A 19,782-nucleotide genomic window follows, 5' to 3' on the forward strand; every position below is an offset into this window, starting at 1 on the left:
TCAAAACTTAGAAGTAAAAGACATTTCCTATGTAACAATGTCACTATACCCAGACGTCATTCAGTACACAGGTGTAGTCAAAGTTAAAGCGCTGTATGAATAGAATTGATGTTTTTTTTTTTTTTACGTTTCACTTTATTTGCAGGGATAAGATTTCTGTAACAGAAATTTGAATAACGTGTATGAAGGTATACTGTATACATGGATGAAACTGTATAATGTATGATCTGGCCGATGCAATCTGTCCAAACACAATTTTCATATGCGAAAGGACATTATTATCTGAACATTATTTCACATGAGAATTTGGGACATGTCTTTCTTCATTTTATATAGTCACTGCAAACACTTTTACCATATGTAGTCTTTAGGTAAAGTAGGGGCCCGATATGATTAAGGAAAATATTACAGCTGTACCCACATCCAAGGATTCAAACTAGAGATGTTGCTCTCTTGATCTTGAAAATAAGAATTTTTTCCAAGTTCACTGCATATCCTTAAACCACTCTTTAATTGAGGTATGCCAATAATAGGTAAAAGAGATGGGGGTTTACTCCACAAAAGTCATATCGGATGTTCAGAGGGATATATTGACTACTTCAGGGATCCTGCATACTGTAACACTACATGTCTTAAATTTGTAGAGCAAAGCAGTTACAGAATAGATCTTTGAACAGCAGATCCATTCCTTGGCGAAATCAAACAGCTGTTGTTTTGGACTCATGCAGCCAATGCAAGTAATTGTATAATGTTTTATTTGGTTACACCTTGTGCATAGTTTCAACACTGAAGAAAAATATATCGGTCGTTTTCGATTTGAACAGATGAAATATTGATCACATATGTGGAAGGCTAAGTTGAAGTTATAAATCTGGATTCTTTTAATATGGTTCCGTACCCTAAAACCCATCAGTGCATAGCAATTTCTTGTTGTGACAGGAACTGAGACTTGATTTTAGCAGATGCTAATTTCAGATGTGTGATTGTGTAATTTTGCGTACCTTCAGATTTAAGAACAGTTATGATGAAGAAAGACACTGCAGCGGCGAGATCTTGAGAAATATGTTATTTACACTTACCTCAAAGTATAATGCATGAAATAACACAAGGTAACTTATTTACGTGGAAGCACTTCAAATAGATCTCATTTTCTATTCAAGCTGTCTGACGTCACGCCATGAATATTTTGACAGTATGTGATGTTGTCCCTGGTAACCAGACCAGGAAGTTATATCATAGACTCTCAATGGTGGGTTGTGGTTTGTATTTTAAAATAATATTACGGGGCTCAGGTTTGAATAAATTAAAATATTGAATTGATATAGTCGGCTCATCAATTCAGTTAAATGTTTCAATATTCATTTTTGAAAGTGATAGTAAAATGGCTAAATTAGGTCAGTAATTGTGTTTTTTTTAAAAAGAAAATCAATGTAAACAGCCAGGGATTTTCTTAGTTTATCCAGCATTTCATAGAGAACTATTTAAAGGGGCATAGTTACGATTTGGGTCAAAATTTATTTTTCTGTTTTGATATTTACATTGCTTTAGTAAGGTAATTCTAAACATAATCAAAATTTGAGCATCAGTATTCGAGTTAGAGGCAGATACAGAGCTCACAGTTCTTTGTTTTGTATATAAAAATCAGCTTATATTTTTGTTTACATTTTGAATGCTGAAAATGCCTAAAATGAATGTTACAAACTGTTATAATCATAACTAAATGATATCCCGCGCAAGCGCGGGAATTAACACTTAACATATTAAAATAATACAATGCTTAATATACATGTATAGAACCATTTTTATTATCATTTTTGTATATACTGTGTCCTAATTTTCCTTAATGCTTTCTTTACATATTTTTAACTGAAATAAAACCAACTGCATGGCTAGATATTTGGAGTAGCGGGCAGGGATCAAAACTCTAAACTGAAATGGATGATGTGCGTGGCCTTAGCAGCTGTTTGGAAAAAAAAATAAAAAAGTTTTTATTTTATTTTAAACCAGTGAGAGGGTTTTAAGTGGAGTCATGTCCCTAAATTGTTCATTAAATCAAATTTCACTGTAATTTGTATCCCTGTTCCAAATAAGAATTTCAGATAAAAGACGGTTTTGAAAAAGTACCTGGGGCCCTCCACCATTCAATTTCCCCGTTCTATAAACACATATCATTTATTGATATAGACGTAGATTACAATCTGTTCATTGTTTACAAATTATTTCATAAGGATTACTACCAATCTATCGTTTTAAAACATTATGTAATTTAAAATTAAACGCTAGTTTATGCATATTTATTTGCAAATTTCAATTTTTAAGGAAGGAGTCTTTTCTGGTTTTCGACTTGTCAAAGGTAAATTTGATTAAATGTATATTAAATTAAGATAAAAGGAAATTAAAATATCATATTTCTCTCTCTTTTGTAACTATCATTCAACTTGGCATAGAAATAGTAATCAAATTTAAGAATCTAACAAGTATTATATTTTTGGCGGAACATTGGCATAGGAAAACATGTTTTACAATTCAGAATTGCTGTAGATTCATGAGTCTAATTACCATTATTAATGTTGGAGTTTCTCAACTAATATGAACTAGTGATAAGTTACTTGGGTTTTAGAATATGCTTTTAAAATATGATTTGCTTTTCAAATTACATTTTTAATAGTTTTTAAGCGCTCATTCTATATATAGATTTGTGTGAAAAAATTACTAAAATCGCATATTCTTTCTTATTAAATGGTCAAAATATAAGCTTTTCTGTCAATTTATATCTTTATATAAGGTCTTCATGATTAGTAAAAATCAGAAATATTTTAATATTGGAAGCATAAAAAATTATCCAAATATCTTCAAAATTTAAGAAATTAGAGGAAATGTGGGCTAGACAATATCAATTTTAGTAGCAATATTTATTGCAATTTATTCGTATAAACTGATAGGCATTCTAATATTCTATCATTTCATTAAAGAATTGAAACTTTATATCTTAAAAAGATGTCTACATAACTGCAGATAACTATTATTTTTATCATCCTTTAAGTTGAGGAAAAGGGTAGTGATCTTGACCTGACATTGATGCGAAAACAAGAAGGTCAAATTTGATTAAACTGATAGAATCATTTGGCTATATGATGATCTGTTTGATTGGATCAAAATTTCACGAATTTCTTAATGTAAAAAGTATTTTCCTTAAAGCCTAATTGTCAGCTATTAAGTATTTATCCAATTGGTTAACTCGTCCTTCACTTTCCGCTATGACGTTAGTTAGTCTAACTGCGTTCCTGGGTACTCTGTTCTGGAAAGTTCTTGCCATCAAAACTATCATAAAATGAAAATTGCATCAAATTAATCCATTTTAATAGTTAAGTTTTATTAAATTAACCATAGACTGTTGATCCAAAGTACATGTATCTGTCTGCGATGCACGACAAACTTGTCCTGTCAACCCGCGTTCTAGGTTACCCCGTTCTATCCTATTTTCCCACCATACGCGTGTTTAGCAGAGCGAATGCAAGAGCTCGCCAAAATGATGACGCCTTTTTGGTTGATCAATAGAAATGTCTGGCTAAAAGGATAATGTGCTGGAACTTATTTCTGGTGCACCTTCTTAAACGATGAATTGCATAAAATCTACACAAATTTTGGATAGTTTTTCGAACACAAGTAAATAAAAACGACGTCTTTAATACAGTTTCCATAGTCCTGACACATTATTATGAGGATAAAAGCATTATCGCTTTCTTAAAAAATTATTGCAACGGAAAATCATCTTTGTTTGTAGACATTTGATGTTTTTTAATAAAGATGAAAATAATGGGTGGGCCTTGGTACAATAGAGCGACATGCCTGTCAATACATTGATTTGAATTATAGCTTTTTAACATATGTGTCAACATTTTTCGAATTCAGTTAAGTTTATTCATCAGTCAAGTGAGTAAAGATATGCAACGTCATACGAAATGACTTCATGCCTGGTAAACGACAATCGTTTATAATGGTGAAGGCCAATTAAATTTTTCAATGTTTTTAATTGAGGAATTGGGCGCATTCATTCTGGTGCATTGAGGTACACTTTTCTTCTTTCACACATAGGATTTTTAAAAATAAAATACAATAACTAGTAAGTAGTAGAGGGAGAAAATGTACCTTAATGCTCTCATGTATTTTAATCGTTTTATAAAGTGATTGGGGGGGGGGGGGCTAAAATAAAGGGAACTGGAAGTTAACCGTTAATAAGTTATTTATATTGCATATGATCTTATTTTCTGTAAAAATTGTATTCCCTAAAGGTAAATATGTCAAAGATTAAGTATATGCATATATAAGTGTAAAATTCGGATATTCATTTTAGGTTAATCTACCGAGGGGCCAAATGACACAATATCCTTTGAATGGCCATATTAAGCCAGTGTTGCTCAGGTGAGCGATGTGACCCATTGGGTCTCTTGTTAAAATTTTATTTATGCATCTTAATTTCTTTCTGAGTAAGATTTTTTGACAATTATTTATCATGAGGCTTCTGGGGGTAAATACAGGACAGTTATTAGGTCAAAACTACTGACAAAGATTTTTTTTGTAAAAACTCGTTCATATTTTTTTCTGTACATATGTCAAAATACGTAATTATGTTATTTACATGAAGAGTGAATGCTACACGTTATTTTTTTTTCAAGATTTTTTAAATTTACCAACAAAACTTCTACAGAGTTGGATATAAACTGACAAAACAGATTATTCCAACAATTTTAAGAACACGATATAGTTGATGTTTACAGAGAGTCTTATTGGTGCTAGATTCATTATGACGGTATAACTAATGTTTCTTTTTTCGTAAGTAATGTTTTTATGGTAATTAAATTAAAAAAGGAGCAATATCCTGATATTTTTTTACTAAATCTTGGCAAAAGTAATCCTTTATTCAATTTGATAAAATTTTGAAAAAGAAATGTAGAGCTTGTATAATGTCATTATGGAGAGACTGAATACATTCCAAATAGATTTCATTACTGAAAAAAGATCAAAATATGTGATTTGTTACCCCGATACACCCAATGAAACAAAACTACTGTTATCAAGCAGCATTGTTAAATACTATATCTTGTTCAATTCAATTAACCTGTAGGCACTTTTCGTTTACTAGATCTTGGCCTAAGAGATGTATAGTTTACGGAATTGGACGACATTTTGTTGGTAAAGTTTTAATGAACGCATTTATAACATGTTACATTTTTCATAAATATCCACGTACTTGATTTATTTTTTGTTGGTGATGTAGAATAAGACGGTGATTCTGATACATGTAACAGGGTAACAAAAATAATAAATTAAAGAAATGCAGTAAAATATATTGGAATAAAAAATTGTTCTTGAAATTTCAGTCTTTAATAAAGTTTTGAAGATTACGTATGTCCATGGACCCTGTGTATTGCCTCCAAGATGTGGCATGGTGTCATCTCTGTGATACCCAGGTCCCCCTTTTACACTGTGTCATTTGTAACATACACCTGTGTAAAGAGTGTGAGGGGAAACACCTCTCAGATCAATCCAAAGACCACAAAGTGGTAAAATTTAAATATCGGAGGTATATTCCTAAATTTCATAAACATTCAACAAAAATATGTGAACGTTACTGTGAGAAATGCACAATTCCTATTTGTGCACTCTGTGTTTCCTGCAAGGAATATCAAAGTCATGATGTCGTAGACATTTTAAAAAGTATAGAAAGAAGAAAACATCTTCTACTGAAAGATTTACACGATTTACAAAATTTCATTTATCCAAAATATCAAGAAATTGTATCTAGCATTTCACTGCAAAAAGCTGATCTAAATGAACACTCCCAGAAATTGACAACAGCGATCAACAAATATGGAGAAGACAGAGAAATAGACTCCATTATCTACACTCTACAATCTGATTTTTATGAAAGAGAGACCAAACTCCTGACTGTCCTAAATGCACAAGAAAATGAAATCACACACACCATGTCTGAAATCACACAGAGCATCGCATGTCTTAATAAAATTCTGGAGTCCAATGATGCCAGCCTTTTTTCTGAATACAAATCGAGGAATGCTGAATTTCGAAGATTGCCTCCTAAGCTCATAGTTTCTTTGTCAAGTTTTACCCCTCAGAAGATCAACAGAGAACAACTTTGTCAACATTTTGGTTCTTTGTCAGCACTGTCTATCAAAACAGAAGAACATGGCTACACAATAGATTCTCCTGGTCCTGAGTCCTCTCCCCGGGACAGACTCCTGATTGAAGAACCACGGATCATAACAGAGATAAACACCAAGTGTGTATTTCCTGTTTTATTACGCAGTGTGTCATGTAAAAGTGATGAAGATATCTGGACATGTTTTAATAACAAAAAAATACTTCTCTACAACCTGCGGGGTGAACTTGTGAAGTCCATCAAAACCAAGTCAGGGAAAAGGCCATGGAACATTGCAGTGACAAGGAGTGGAGATCTGGTTTATACTGATGACCATGATAGAACTGTAAACATAGTGAAAAATATGCAGATACTGACAGTGATCATACTACAGGGGTGGAGACCTCACGGTGTTTGTAGTACCTCCTCTGGTGATCTCCTGGTTGTCATGGTCAGTGATGATAAACAAACAAAAGTTGTGCGTTACTCTGGCTCCACAGAGAAACAAAGTATTCAGTACGATGACAAAGGACAACCTTTCTATTCATGTGGTGGTGGTTATAAATACATCACTGAGAACAGAAACCTAGATATTTGTGTGTCAGACAATGGTGCCCGTGAAGTAGTGGTGGTCACTCAGGCCGGGAAACTCCGGTTTACCTACACTGGTCCTCCCTCTACTACCAAGGGATTATTTGATCCTCGCGGCATTACTACAGACAGCCAGAGTCGGATCCTGACAGCAGACTGGAACAACCACTGTATCCACATCCTGGATCAGGACGGACAGTTCCTCCGCTACATTGGAAACTGTGATATATTATATCCATTGGGTTTAAGTATGGATAATAGAGACAACCTCTTTGTGGCCGAGTGGATCACACGTAAAGTAAAGAAAATTCATTATTGCATTTAAAGACATGGAGACTAAAAAAAAGTTTTAATTTTTGAATTTGACAGTGGAAAAAACGAGAAGACAAACATTTATATCAAATGTGATTATACGGGAGGTTTCATGCATTATTATCAATCGCCTATAAGTTTACAAGTAGTTAAATCTCATCCAGATTTTCACGTGTAAACTAACTAACTAAACAAACTTTTTGGACATTGTTTGATTTGAGTACGGTCTAAAAAAAAGTTACAGTGGTATATTCACATTGAGAAAAGGGGAATTTGAAGTTATTCGATGTAATTTATCAGAAGTTCATCTTGTCTACATTCTCTATATATGTGTAGTGAATCATTCATGATAGATATATTTGTGCGTCATCATGTCTCTTAAAGTAACAACCATGCAGATGATTTGTGTAGATAACATTATAACAGAATGTATGTGTACATATATCTTTTATTCTAAAACATTACATGTATGTTTGCCCTGTAACCAATCTGTGTGCGCTGTATATATCTATGTACGTGTAATGATTCCATAAAGTGAATTGCGTTCTACATCATTTATGACATGTTCATTAAAGAAATAGACTGCATGTTGATAAGATCATAGGGGTATGACTTTTGTTGGTCACATGATCAAATTCTGCAAAGCCCACGTCCAATATTTTATCACTTACCAAGCAAGTTCATATCTCAGTGAACTTGTTAATTTTTTATCCTTTTATATCACGATGGTTAGTCCTTACTTATGTAGAACTGTTCAGTGATAGAAACAGACCTTTCCTCGCATTTTCTTTATCATCCACTTAAAAGACATTATATTTAATATAATTTAATATATTTCATATGTCTCTTGGTATGCTCGATTAACAATTTGCTTGATTTCGTACTCGATATAAATAAATATTTCAGGATTCAAACGATGTTAATATATAAAAAAAAGTCAGGTTCCAAAACACAGATTAAGGTGAAAAGTCTACGGTGATAACGTTGAAAAAATTGTGCGAGGTTATAATATTTCGATTTAACTTCTAAATGGTTAAAGATGATAATAAACAATCCGTAAGAAATTTGTTTTTGTTCGATTACCTGTTAATTTTTTCGAGTGAAATATCATAACGTGCTGATGAAGAAATCGACGTAAAACGCCAAGACATTGGAACAAATTGTACGCTTTTTAAATTTGTTTTCAAAGTGCGTTAAAACTGAGATCAAGTTGACGCATTTTGAATATTTTTATGCGCGTTTTGAGTGTTTATCCAAATGTTTATCAACGCTCTTTGAAAAAGTAATGAATAAATCACCAATTGTATACTTTGGTTTCAGTAAGAAGGTAGGGTGATTAACTGTTATATTTTTTTGGTAAATTCTGTTGAACAAGATATATATCGTCATCCATGGGAAACGTGGAAAAGACAACAAAAGACTCAACAATTACCAGTGTACCATCACTGACACCCTCATTTTTTCTTCCTAAACATCTTATTAATTTTCATAAACTTTAGAAAGTTAAGTCATATGAAAAAAACCCAATTCGACTTTATATGTATTCATAGTTTATCCTATGATATAATGCAAAACATGTAGATTTTTAGAGTGAAAAATTTTATTACCAAAAAGTAATTTCATAATAAATACGATACTTTTAGGAACAGCCAAAAAAGCATTATCAACTCAAAATAGACATATTATTAATTATTGAAAATAATTTTTAAAACATGGCACATTGTGTATGTATTTATATTTTGTCATCCAGTTTTTTGTCATGTGCTCAAATGAAAATAACGCCACTTGGAATATAGCTCATACATTTTTTCTATAAAAGTAATCATCTTTTTATTTTTGATTTTGACGTAGCTTATCTTTAAAACCAAACATCGGTAAGAGATTATTCCTAATGGAGTAATTTAACGTGTTTTTGCAAATAATTTATTCAAAAATTAAAAGAATGGAAGGACAACTGACAGCTAAGTGGTGCAGTTCATTTAATATTTTAATCATACTAATCTCTACATTTTTTACCTTTTTGACCGGGGGGGGGGGGGGGGGATGGGGGTGAAAGAACCGTAATAATTAATTTTGTTATACTTTCATGTTAAATACTGAAATCTGATTGGTTAAGACGCAGTTAATAATATTTACTATTACCCTCAGCGTTAGCAACGCACTTGGCAACGGGTAACATTAAAAAATATTACATGCGCGAAAATTATGCGCGTACGGTTCGCATTCACGTTATTCCTATATAAAAGCAGTAAAGTTTTCTTAAAAATTTTAAAAAAGACATTCAGTATAACAAAATAAATAGTGCCTGTTTGGGAGGATAACAGTTGAAATTGACACCCCTCGAAAACCATTGTCAACCTCCGCTTCGCGTCGGTTGACAATGGTTTTCTCGGGGTGTCAATTTCAACTGTTACCCTCCCAAACAGGCACTATTTATATAATGTGTGTGTTGGTTTCATGAACATTAAACAGATCATACAATTTTCAATTTTTTTCTTCTATTTCTGTTTCACTTGTTGCTGCATCATCTCGATCGTTGCAAAATTATGTTCAATCAAATTCATCAAAATGGCATATATATGAACGCTTTGACAACAATAATATAATACATGTATATCCTCTTTATAATTTTAGATGACCAAGTTCTTAAAAATAAAAATGGATCGCTGGGGGATATTTAGAATTGTTTTAATGACGATATATTTGACAGGTCTGGCAAGAGAATCACCTTTGATGTTACATGTAGCAGTGAACTATGAGGTTATTCAGAAATGGGCCATGGAATTGATTACAATACATTAGTAAAAAATTTAGTTTCAAAAGTCAGTAAAATACAAACACGTTTTTGAATTTCTATACGACGTTATTATTACAATACTGAAATAAAACTGTTTGCTAAAGAATGTTTCGTAAATTATGGTCGACATGGAATATATATTCATAATTGTGTATGCATTAATGTATATTAATTAGAACCATTTTAACAAGCGCTTAGACTTTGGGTAGTTGTGTCAAACAGCAGTGTGACGTAAGTCTGTCTATTTCATTGCTAGCCACTCAGCCATGGCTCTTTGAAATCAACAAGCATTTCTGGCTTTTGAGCTAAGACTACGCAATCGATACATATTTTGCTTGAAACCGCGTCATTTTTAATTTTTTGGTTGGACGCAAGGAATAGAGAGTTAAGCCCTACTGAAAGTTTCTTGTCTTGTTAAAATGGTTCTATTTGTGTACGTACATGTTTATGTAGGTGATAATGAATGTATATTAATAAACTGCAAACATGTAACAAACTTGTTGTGTGTAGAAAAGTCTGTTAAAAATGTGTATAGGTTTATTCTATCTTTCTGTCTAATATATTATAAATTTAAAAATAGTTATAATTTTAAGCAATTATAAAAATATTTGCATCATAAATTCTAACGGCTTACGTGTATCTGACAATTATGTTCTTTATACAGTTACAATTAAACTATAAATCTTACAAACATTTAGCGTAATTGTTATTTGTAAAATTATAACATAACAACTGAATGTTGGGTGTAAAACAGTGAATGCAAAATTTATATTTAATTCATTTAAAATGTGTTTAAAAAATGGAAATGATTTGAATTCGACGTTAATGTCTAAATCTTTATTCAAACTTTTAATTGATCGAAACAATGTTTTTCAGATTCAAAACTGTTCAATATTGCAAAATACTAGTACAGGAATTTTCAAAGAAAGCCGAACGAATTACATGTATCAGAAATTGAAAGCACCTGTACTATAACGTCATTTTATATTGTGTTAAATATCACACTTCTGGTGTCAACTGAGGAAACCACAGAAATGGACCGAGATGTTCTTCCGGATTTGTCTTCATCCTCCTTACAGATAATTTGTCTGAGTTTTCGCCATTTGTTTAGAAACATGGCGACAAGCGTCAAGCGGAACCCTTCGCTCATAGTGCAATACAGTACGAAATGGATAGGATAGGAAACCTGTACCAGTAAATTTAACACGATCTCAATGGTATGAGAATTCGCCGAGATTAGATTTTCTCCCGTAGTCAGGTTTGTTGCCACCATGACGTAGTAGGCGGCAATAGGCATCTCTACAATACAGACGCTGTTGACGATCAAAATAACCAGCCACGTGGTCAGACGGCTATCACGTGGCTCATTTTCACCGGAACCAAACGTGCTTCTCCGTCGAATAGTGTGTCTCCGTTTTTCTGCAACTCGGATTCTCACTAGCATTATTGTGCTAAAGACGATCATAGCTACACAAGGTATGATGTTTACTGCGATAGCTCTCACCCAAGAGTATGCAACGACGTATACTTCGTCGACAAAGTCCGAGGGTGTCCGAAAACAAGTTGTGATTTCTTGATTGGGATCCAACAGAGACTGTACACTCGTCCTCGTGTATTTATATTCAAAGAATCGACTTAAATGGCACCCGATTGCCAATATGAATATGAAAAAGGCGAAAATATAAGTTCGCTTTATTCCGCACCATAGTCGCACGTTCAGTGGATATGAGACGCAGATGTATCTCTGCAACGCTAACAGTGTGGTCAGCCATATTGAAGCTGTGTGCGTGATTGTGGGTAGGAACACGGTCATGTACTCCCAGATGTAACACACCTCAAAGGAAATAAAGTCTCTGTAGTTCATCAGACTGTAAACGTATACATACATTGGCGTGGGAAGAAGGATGGTCAGGGTATCAACAATGGCGATGCATCGGAGCACGAAATGTGTCGGGGAGTTCATTTTCAGTTTAGAGAACACCACCACAAACAGCACATTGGTCACTAGGACCACCAAGCATAAAATCGGCGTAACGTATCCGAAAACAGGCAAGGAGATATCAGTGTCGTGAAACTCTTGGAAGTTAAGTCCAAATGAAAACGCGGCGCCATTTTGCCTATCTTTCGAAGTAGAATTGATGTTTTCCTGAGATTTGATGTAATCTTCCAGCCACTGAAGATCACTCTCCGACAGACCTTCCATCATTTTACATCAATTGTCACGAAGTCCTTTCGCTGGCCACCGATTTTTAAACAGCCGTGCTGGAGATAATGTCATTTCTTTTTTATTCCAAGAAGAGGGTCACAAATTTCATGATGCTTTCACAACATGTGATTTTTCCCACCCAAAGTAATGTTTCTAGTGACTGTAAGTTATATACAATGTCTCCTTTCGACTCTCTCCCTTTATTAATCCGATCTCTTCATATATTTGCACTGTCAGACTTTTCCGCGTTAAGTGGCGATTGGTTGCGAAAATTTCGATCAAATCGCGCTATTTTGATAGTAGTTAAACTGTCCATCCAAATCTAAAGGGTGTCATCTGATGTTCAAATGTTTGCAGAGAATGTGTGCAGATGTTTTGTACCAGATCTGATCTATAACTAATCCCATTCAAAACAGAGGCGTAAATGTCCTGTTATTATCCGAAACATCGATTCTTGGCCAAATTCAAACACCGTTGTTTTTCTACATCGGATATGTAGACAAAGTTTTACTATTTACCGATTTTGCGGATGTAAATAAACATACGCTCATGACGTAATCCACTGTAGATTTAAGTTTACAGGTTAATATATTATTGATTTCATGATGGACATTATGTTTACATAAACAACACTTTAAAAATTATTATTAATTTTGTTTTATCTACTTCATTGTTTATTGAGTTTACAATTAGTAGTTTCGACAATTTCTATTGTTTTTCTCAAATAAAAATTATTCATACAGATTCGAGAGTAATTAAAAAAGAACAATGTAAAGAGATCCATTTTAACAAGAGCTTGGACTTTGGGTAGTTGTGTCAAACAGCAATATCACCCCTGCGAATGTTATTGTCATTTAAATTTTAGATCACGTGATTTTATTTGACCCTTTCAGTTTCGCAGTAAAATTCATGTCTCGTGTTTATAGTCTATTTCATAGAATCTAGGTATAAAATCTAAAGGCTTATTGATTTTAAACTGTATCTTCATTAATTGGTGGATAAAATGTGTTTTAGAAATAAGTGCGACAATTAAAAAAAAATAGTTTTTGTCTGGTGTTGCAACAAATAACATGCTTGTAGAGATTCCCCCCTGAGGATTAATTTTCGATCCGCGCCTGACCTAGTAATAGCATCAATAGTGAAACAGACTTTACTATTTTATGCAGAATGTTTCTTGAAAATAGCTCGGAATACTAAGTTTTTATGCAAAACAGACACCCATTATTTCTCTAAAAACATGGTATTGCACACCACAAGCATCAAACATGGCTATGATTTTATTAAGCAACCTAATATGTATATTTTCAACCACTCTACACGTGGTTGAACACGAACGATAACTCTGTTCTGAATATTATCGTTTAATACAAATAACCGCTAGATGATGAAATAAAACATACACCTGAAAAAAATCTCCATGTTTTAACATAAATCCAAGTAGGATATGATACGAAAAACGACCAGTACTTGCGTATTTTGAGAATATTATCCGAACACTTATACTCCCGTTCGAAATTCCCCAGGAACTGAACAAATCTCGGTGAAGTCTCGTGAACTTTCATTCGAGCACCTCTGGATTTATTACATACTTAGCAACGATAAACAAAACATACCGAACACATTCGCAGGGGTGAATATGACTTAGGCCTGTCTATTTCATTTCTGGTCACTCAACCATGGCTTTCAGAAATTAACAAGATTTTTCTTGGTAAGACTACTGAGTCTATGCATATTTCACAAGAAATCAGTGTCGTTTTTAACTTGTATTTATACAATAAATAGATAGTTACTTCCTATCGAAAGTCCAAGATCTTGTTAAAATAGTTCTAACTACATTTACCTTATAGAAAATTCATATCTGAATTACTTCTAAAATAACATGTGAACAAAAAAGGTATTCGAATTAAAACCTTTAAAATCTGAAACAGGTAATTCATTAATAGTAAATGATTACTATTTAATTATACAATTCGTACCTGGATCAAAAGAAATTATAATTTTCGATAATTAAGAGACAATTAATATTTAGACATGAATATCTTGAGGATAATACTATATATATTTATGAGAAACCATCGATGTTCAAGCTGTTGCAATTGTTTAATAACGAACATTTTAAAGATATGTGTAACCTCGGCAAATATATTTACTTTAGTATGAAATTAAGAAACGACATCTGTAATTAACTTTAGATGTTGTTCTTTTGATTTTATTTCTACTTGACTTAATGTCATTTTTCATATTTTTGTATTTACTAAGGTCTCCTGTAATACACCCACTTCTGTACTTTACAATGTTTAATTTGCATAATCTGATGAGCTGCAAAACTTAAAGAAATAATGAATGAATATTCAGTGGCAAATGCTATTAACTTCTGCGAGCTTATGTCTTGTACTAATGGCACAACTATGAAAAAATTATGTTATTTTATTATCAAAATATACCGTCTCTTATAATAGTCTGTCCTCCATAATTCTGTTTTTTTCGTCCTTAAATGTATATATTGTATATAAATGCTTATTTACTATAATAATTTATTTACTACTTATCTATTAGTTTATAACATGTACCTCTGACTTTTAAACTGTATAAATTATGCTGTTTGACGACCATGTATCATTTTATGGTTTGAGTAATAAACTGAATTGAATTGAAATAGAAAAACAAGGTTATGGGTGTACGCTTGTAGCAGTAGTTACAGCTAGCAAATAGAGTTATACTTCGATGGAATATGGTTGTTTCGAAATTGGTTTTGACTAAGAATTTCGTCTGTAATTAAATCGTGTATCAAAAAAAATTATTTCAGTTACATCTAAAAGGATAAGTCTGCCGTTTCTTTATAGAATATATTATATGAATGAAATAAATAATTACAACACTAGTACTAATATAATAAATTGTTATTTATACAGTATAACAAATCAAGAAATGTACAAAGCTTTAGTGATGTGTAGTGTTAAATGAAAGCACTACAAGTCATCCATGCTTGTTGTTTAGACTTGGAATATAAAACAACAAGTATATATATACATTCATATAACATGTATATATTATTAACAAAGCACATAACAAAATCATGCATACAGTTATATATGTTCCTTGTGCATAGCAGCAAAATAAACTATTCACCACTGCATGGAATATATAAGAATTGCTTGGGTTTTTTTTTTAGAACAAAAGCCATGGTGAAAAAAATATAAAGATATGGATATTATCAATTTTATCATACACAATGTACAAACACGTTCACTAGAATACATGTATGGTTTTGACGAACTCTTTGCGAAAATCGAAAGTAAAAGATATTCATTGTTGAAAAACTTCAAATGATATCAATCGATAACAATTAATTTCTCAGAAACGAAAACTAGAATTCTTCTTAAAACTCACACACATAACGTCTTTTTGCAAAAAGGGGGCATAAACGCATCTCGTAATTGATTGCTTATATAAATCGAAATTAAAACAAATATAAACAATCAACTTAAACTTACTTTATGAAAACGTGTTATTTGTACATTTGTTGTACATAACAAGCAATATAGCCCGAATATCTAACAAGTAACATGTAATACGAAATTATCAGTCATCAATACATGAACATGTGACCAATTAGCAAGCAACTCGCTATGGCGTCACATGAAATATGAAGTTACCAGACAACATCACATATACATGTATAACCAAATAGCCGATAGCAAGCTATGTTGTTAAATACATTATTGTTACTCATTGAATTAAGGCAGAGATCAAAGTTAAGGCTCAATATACCAAATTAGGGTCCTCATGGCAATGTGCAAAAATGGAACTGATGCGGCAAATGTTACTCCTTCTGATAATACAACTTGAATAGTTCAACATTGTCCCATGTTGTCTTCGATTTATTTTTTCTGTTGTATCTTATCGAAATCGAAATGAAGGAGTCAACGTTAAACATTCGTCCTTTGAGACTACCGATACGGAATCCCATAAGGGTTTATATAGCTACAAACACTTTTCAAAACATTAAACGTGTTTTTATTACATCGTCTCTAGTTGCGGCGATTGCAAGTGCGGCCTACTGGTAACTGTTATATTTGGTAAGTGTGCCGGTAATGTCGAACCTGACGACTTTTCCTCACAGTCAGCTAACCACCTAAAAATGCGTTGCGTGCTGCTCATTTTCTTCGGGAAGTAATGGTTCAGCACTTTTTGCGTTAAATTAACTACATCCGGTGTTTTTGGCGGGAAAGTGTCATCGAGTTCTAAATCGGAGAGCGTGATGTCGTTCACATCCCGTTTTCTGCCGCTGGAGATGGGACGCCGAGACCTTTCACTGTGTTTGACTGGCTGTACATCAATATCACTGAGATCACTGAATTCTTCTTCTGCAAGAAAATGAAGTTGACACATTGAAGTAAAGCTATTGTAATATTTTTTTCAAAAAAGGAAAAAGAAAGTTAAAGACCTGTCTTAAACGAATTTCCATGTTTGCTGGCCATAGTTAACCCTTTTTGATACGACTAAAGCTTGAACGAATTGTTCACTAAAGACTTTTGGTACAAAATAATATCTGAAAATGATTCAAGGGGAGCTCAAATTTCATCGGCAACTTTTCTGACCTTTCAAACAAGCGGACTAACAACCTCGAATGTATTACGTTGGTGTCCATGACAACACCGCTTTTTCCCTAAACTTGAAATATAGATACATGTACAGGACAATGCCAATGTAGAACCTGTTGAAACTTGAGCTTATTTTCATTAACATAAATAATATAACCCACAAAATACCACAGAAGATACATTCAAAGCTTTAGCCAATACTTTGACCACAGGGGCCAAGCCCGTTTTAACATAAATTCCAATGTAACCATAAATAAAGAAAGGGGTCGAACTCTGACCCAGATAAAAAACTACCAGCTCGCTTCAAAAGCCTAATAAATCAATTATTTTTTACAACACTTGCAATATGCGTGTATTTTTCAGAAAAATAATGTCTAAGATACACTCATGCCGAATTTCAAGTTGATGGGTCTTAAAATAGCGAAGATATACGTCATTATTCTCTCGAATTCGCCAGTTTATTTTTACTAGGACATTTACCGGTCCAGGGCACACGATGGGATTTTGCCTCTGACAACAGCAGTATTGCAACAAGTCGAGAAACATTCGCACTAATCTTTTAAAATCTCACATCAAACGCACGCTATTTACTTCCTTAAATTCCGATAAAATTCCGTATATACTCTCCAAACTTAACTTTTATTCTGCAGCCACATCAACTTCTGACCAGACCGGCCATTGTGATAGAAAATGTTAAACTCAATTTCATTGGTTAATATTCCTGATGGTCCAATCAGAATCAGTATTTCTCGAAGACGTCAAAATGGCTGGCCCTGTCAGAAGTTGATGTGGCTGCAGAATAAAAGTTCAGTTTGGAGAGTATTTACGGAATTTTATCGGAATTTAAGGAAGTAAGTAGCGTGCATTTGTTGTGAGATTTTAAAAGATTAGTGCGAATGTTTCTCGACTTGTTGCAATACTGCTGTTGTCAGAGGCAAAATCCCATCGTGTGCCCGGGCCCCACCGTCACCAACTTTCTTCAAGTCAATACTCAGCCTCAAATCTGAGGTTTGACCTCAAATTTATGCACTTTTCTTTAAAGGATTTGAGTTGAGGAATGAGTTGAGGGATCTAAAAATTTTGGTGACGGTGGAGCCTGGACCGGTAAATGTCCTAGTAAAAATAAACTGGCGAATTCGAGAGAATAATGACGTATATCTTCGCTATTTTAAGACCCATCAACTTGAAATTCGGCATGAGTGTATCTTAGACATTATTTTTCTGAAAAAAAACACGCATATTGCAAGTGTTGTAAAAAATAATTGATTTATTAGGCTTTTGAAGCGAGCTGGTAGTTTTTTATCTGGGTCAGAGTTCGACCCCTTTCTTTATTTATGGTTACATTGAAATTAATGTTAAAACGAGCTTGGCCCCTGTGACTTTGACTAAAGGAAATGATTCCATTTTGAAAAATTCTAACATCCGGTAATGTTGATACATTAATTCGATGTGATTTTCCAAGCTCTACCGAAAAGGCTCGAGAAGGTTATAGTGATCTTTACAGATAATACAATGTATTTATATACAGATTTCTTTAAAGGAGATTGTAATATACGCCTGTTTAATACATTAAATGTTGTATTCTGATTGCCCGAAAGGCCTCTGAAGTTAGTAGCAATGATTTCCACCAAATGGCATTAGACAGGAATTCTTTTGTAAATAAAAACACATTAAAATTTGTTTCTCGTTACCTTTTTAACTTCAGACGCAGAAGAAGCACACCCCCCCCCCCCCCTCCCATTTTCATTTTGCTAAATGTACATGCATATGCAATTAAATGTAACTGAAATAAGAAGAGTTGGCAATTCAATCTTGAATAGAAAATTTGAATGATGAAAACAACAAAGCTTGAATAAAAAGACTTAGGAAGTTTCCCAACACCACTTTCACAAACCAAACTTTTACAAACATACATGTACCTTAAACATGAAAAGTAAACGGTTTAAAATCCACGAGGTAAAAAGTTCAGAGTTTCTTGGCATCTACTGGTACCATTCAAGGTTGAATGCACCTTTGAATAATCAACTTCAGAAGAATTAATCAGTGATAATCTATACGATGGTTTTATGTTATATATTTGCAACCCTCGACCCCTCACCCATCCCCACCCCCACCCCCACCCAAACCCCTCCCCCTCCCCCACTCCTGAGATTCTACTCCGAGTAATGATGGATTTCAATACCTAGTCCGTTATTCCAACACAGCTTGGTCAGTGGCTGATCCAAAGGTAAAGGGGTACCGCATCGATTCTTCTCACGGCTGTTGGCCCGTCGGAGGATCAACGTCGGGGATTCGAACCCGATCGATCGCTTATACATGCCATTAGATCCGAACAAATCAGCTGTCTCACTGAGAACATTACTGCGACTCCCTCCGCTTCCTAGCACCTGACGCTGCAGCCTCGTTTTCACAAAAGGAGTTTCTGGTCGTAATTCCTCCTCTTCCGGCCACGGATAGAATACCTCGTTGGTAAATGGAGTCCTTACGGCTTTCAGTGGCTCCCTTTTCCGAAGGACGGGGAGTCCATCTCTTCTCTGGGACTGCTGGGTCCGAGGTCGGAGTTTGTTTTGTTTAGCTAGGACCTCTATAGAGGTATGAAGCATGTTGAATCTACCAGGTTTTAACATTGGTGATATTGATGTCGTAGCGCGCCAGTGGAAAATTAGTCCTGTCCAAACACTCACTTCTTGCACAATGACGCATGATACCGTTTTCTGTTCCAAATTTTGTTTATCAAGTTCCAGTTATTTTGACGGTATGCATTGGAGTTTGCCTATACACAAGATTAAAAAAGAGAAGAAACATTTGCTACAGTTTAATTAAATCTAATCCTCTGGAGGTCCTGTATGGGATAGTGTTACATGCATTTCGTCAATGAACGATTCTGGTTTTGTTGATTTAAATAAATTTCATTTAAATGATCTATTCTCATCGATTAAGATTCGTTGAATTAAACAAACATGATAAAATGATCTACTTAAATGACAAATTGAAGTTTTCCCCCAAATTTCAATGGGTCTTGTAAACAAAAAAGGAGTTTATAACAGATTATGGAGAGGATTAAAACTTTGAAATACTTGGACACGAAACGAACTTCGGATTACGTAGGGTA

General features: G+C 33.7%; 3 protein-coding genes across 3 annotated transcripts; 1 reads left to right on the top strand and 2 right to left on the bottom strand.

The window, feature by feature from the left end:
- The first annotated feature begins 5,987 nt into the window (after window positions 1–5,987).
- On the top strand, window positions 5,988–7,584 carry LOC128182076 (tripartite motif-containing protein 2-like). The gene has a single exon (XM_052850694.1). The coding sequence runs from the start codon at window positions 5,988–5,990 to the stop codon at window positions 7,074–7,076; it is 1,089 nt and encodes a 362-aa protein (XP_052706654.1). The 3' UTR covers window positions 7,077–7,584.
- Window positions 7,585–10,653: 3,069 nt separating this feature from the next.
- On the bottom strand, window positions 10,654–12,423 carry LOC128181552 (sex peptide receptor-like). The gene has a single exon (XM_052849993.1). It carries the CDS (start codon window positions 12,064–12,066, stop codon window positions 10,843–10,845), a length of 1,224 nt encoding a protein of 407 aa, XP_052705953.1. The 5' UTR covers window positions 12,067–12,423; the 3' UTR covers window positions 10,654–10,842.
- Window positions 12,424–14,950: 2,527 nt separating this feature from the next.
- Window positions 14,951–19,439, bottom strand: LOC128181009 (uncharacterized). The gene is made up of 2 exons (XM_052849259.1): window positions 18,853–19,439; window positions 14,951–16,433 (listed from the first exon to the last, which is right to left on the bottom strand). Exons 1-2 carry the CDS (start codon window positions 19,295–19,297, stop codon window positions 16,087–16,089), a joined length of 792 nt encoding a protein of 263 aa, XP_052705219.1. The 5' UTR covers window positions 19,298–19,439; the 3' UTR covers window positions 14,951–16,086.
- Between the last annotated feature and the right edge of the window lie 343 nt (window positions 19,440–19,782).

The sequence above is a fragment of the Crassostrea angulata genome, chromosome 4 (assembly GCF_025612915.1).
Source record: "Crassostrea angulata isolate pt1a10 chromosome 4, ASM2561291v2, whole genome shotgun sequence".
In the NCBI taxonomy this organism is placed as follows: Eukaryota; Metazoa; Mollusca; class Bivalvia; order Ostreida; family Ostreidae; genus Magallana; species Magallana angulata.

Bases quoted from the DNA above. Each gene is read 5' to 3' on its own strand.
- LOC128182076 (XM_052850694.1), top strand. From the start codon at position 5,988: ATGTCTGAAATCACACAGAGCATCGCATGTCTTAATAAAATTCTGGAG.
- LOC128181552 (XM_052849993.1), bottom strand. From the start codon at position 12,066: ATGATGGAAGGTCTGTCGGAGAGTGATCTTCAGTGGCTGGAAGATTAC.
- LOC128181009 (XM_052849259.1), bottom strand. From the start codon at position 19,297: ATGTTAAAACCTGGTAGATTCAACATGCTTCATACCTCTATAGAGGTC. The intron at 16,434-18,852 runs GTATTGAAATCC...ATTTTCTTGCAG, and splicing joins GTGTTGGAATAACGGACTAG to AAGAAGAATTCAGTGATCTC.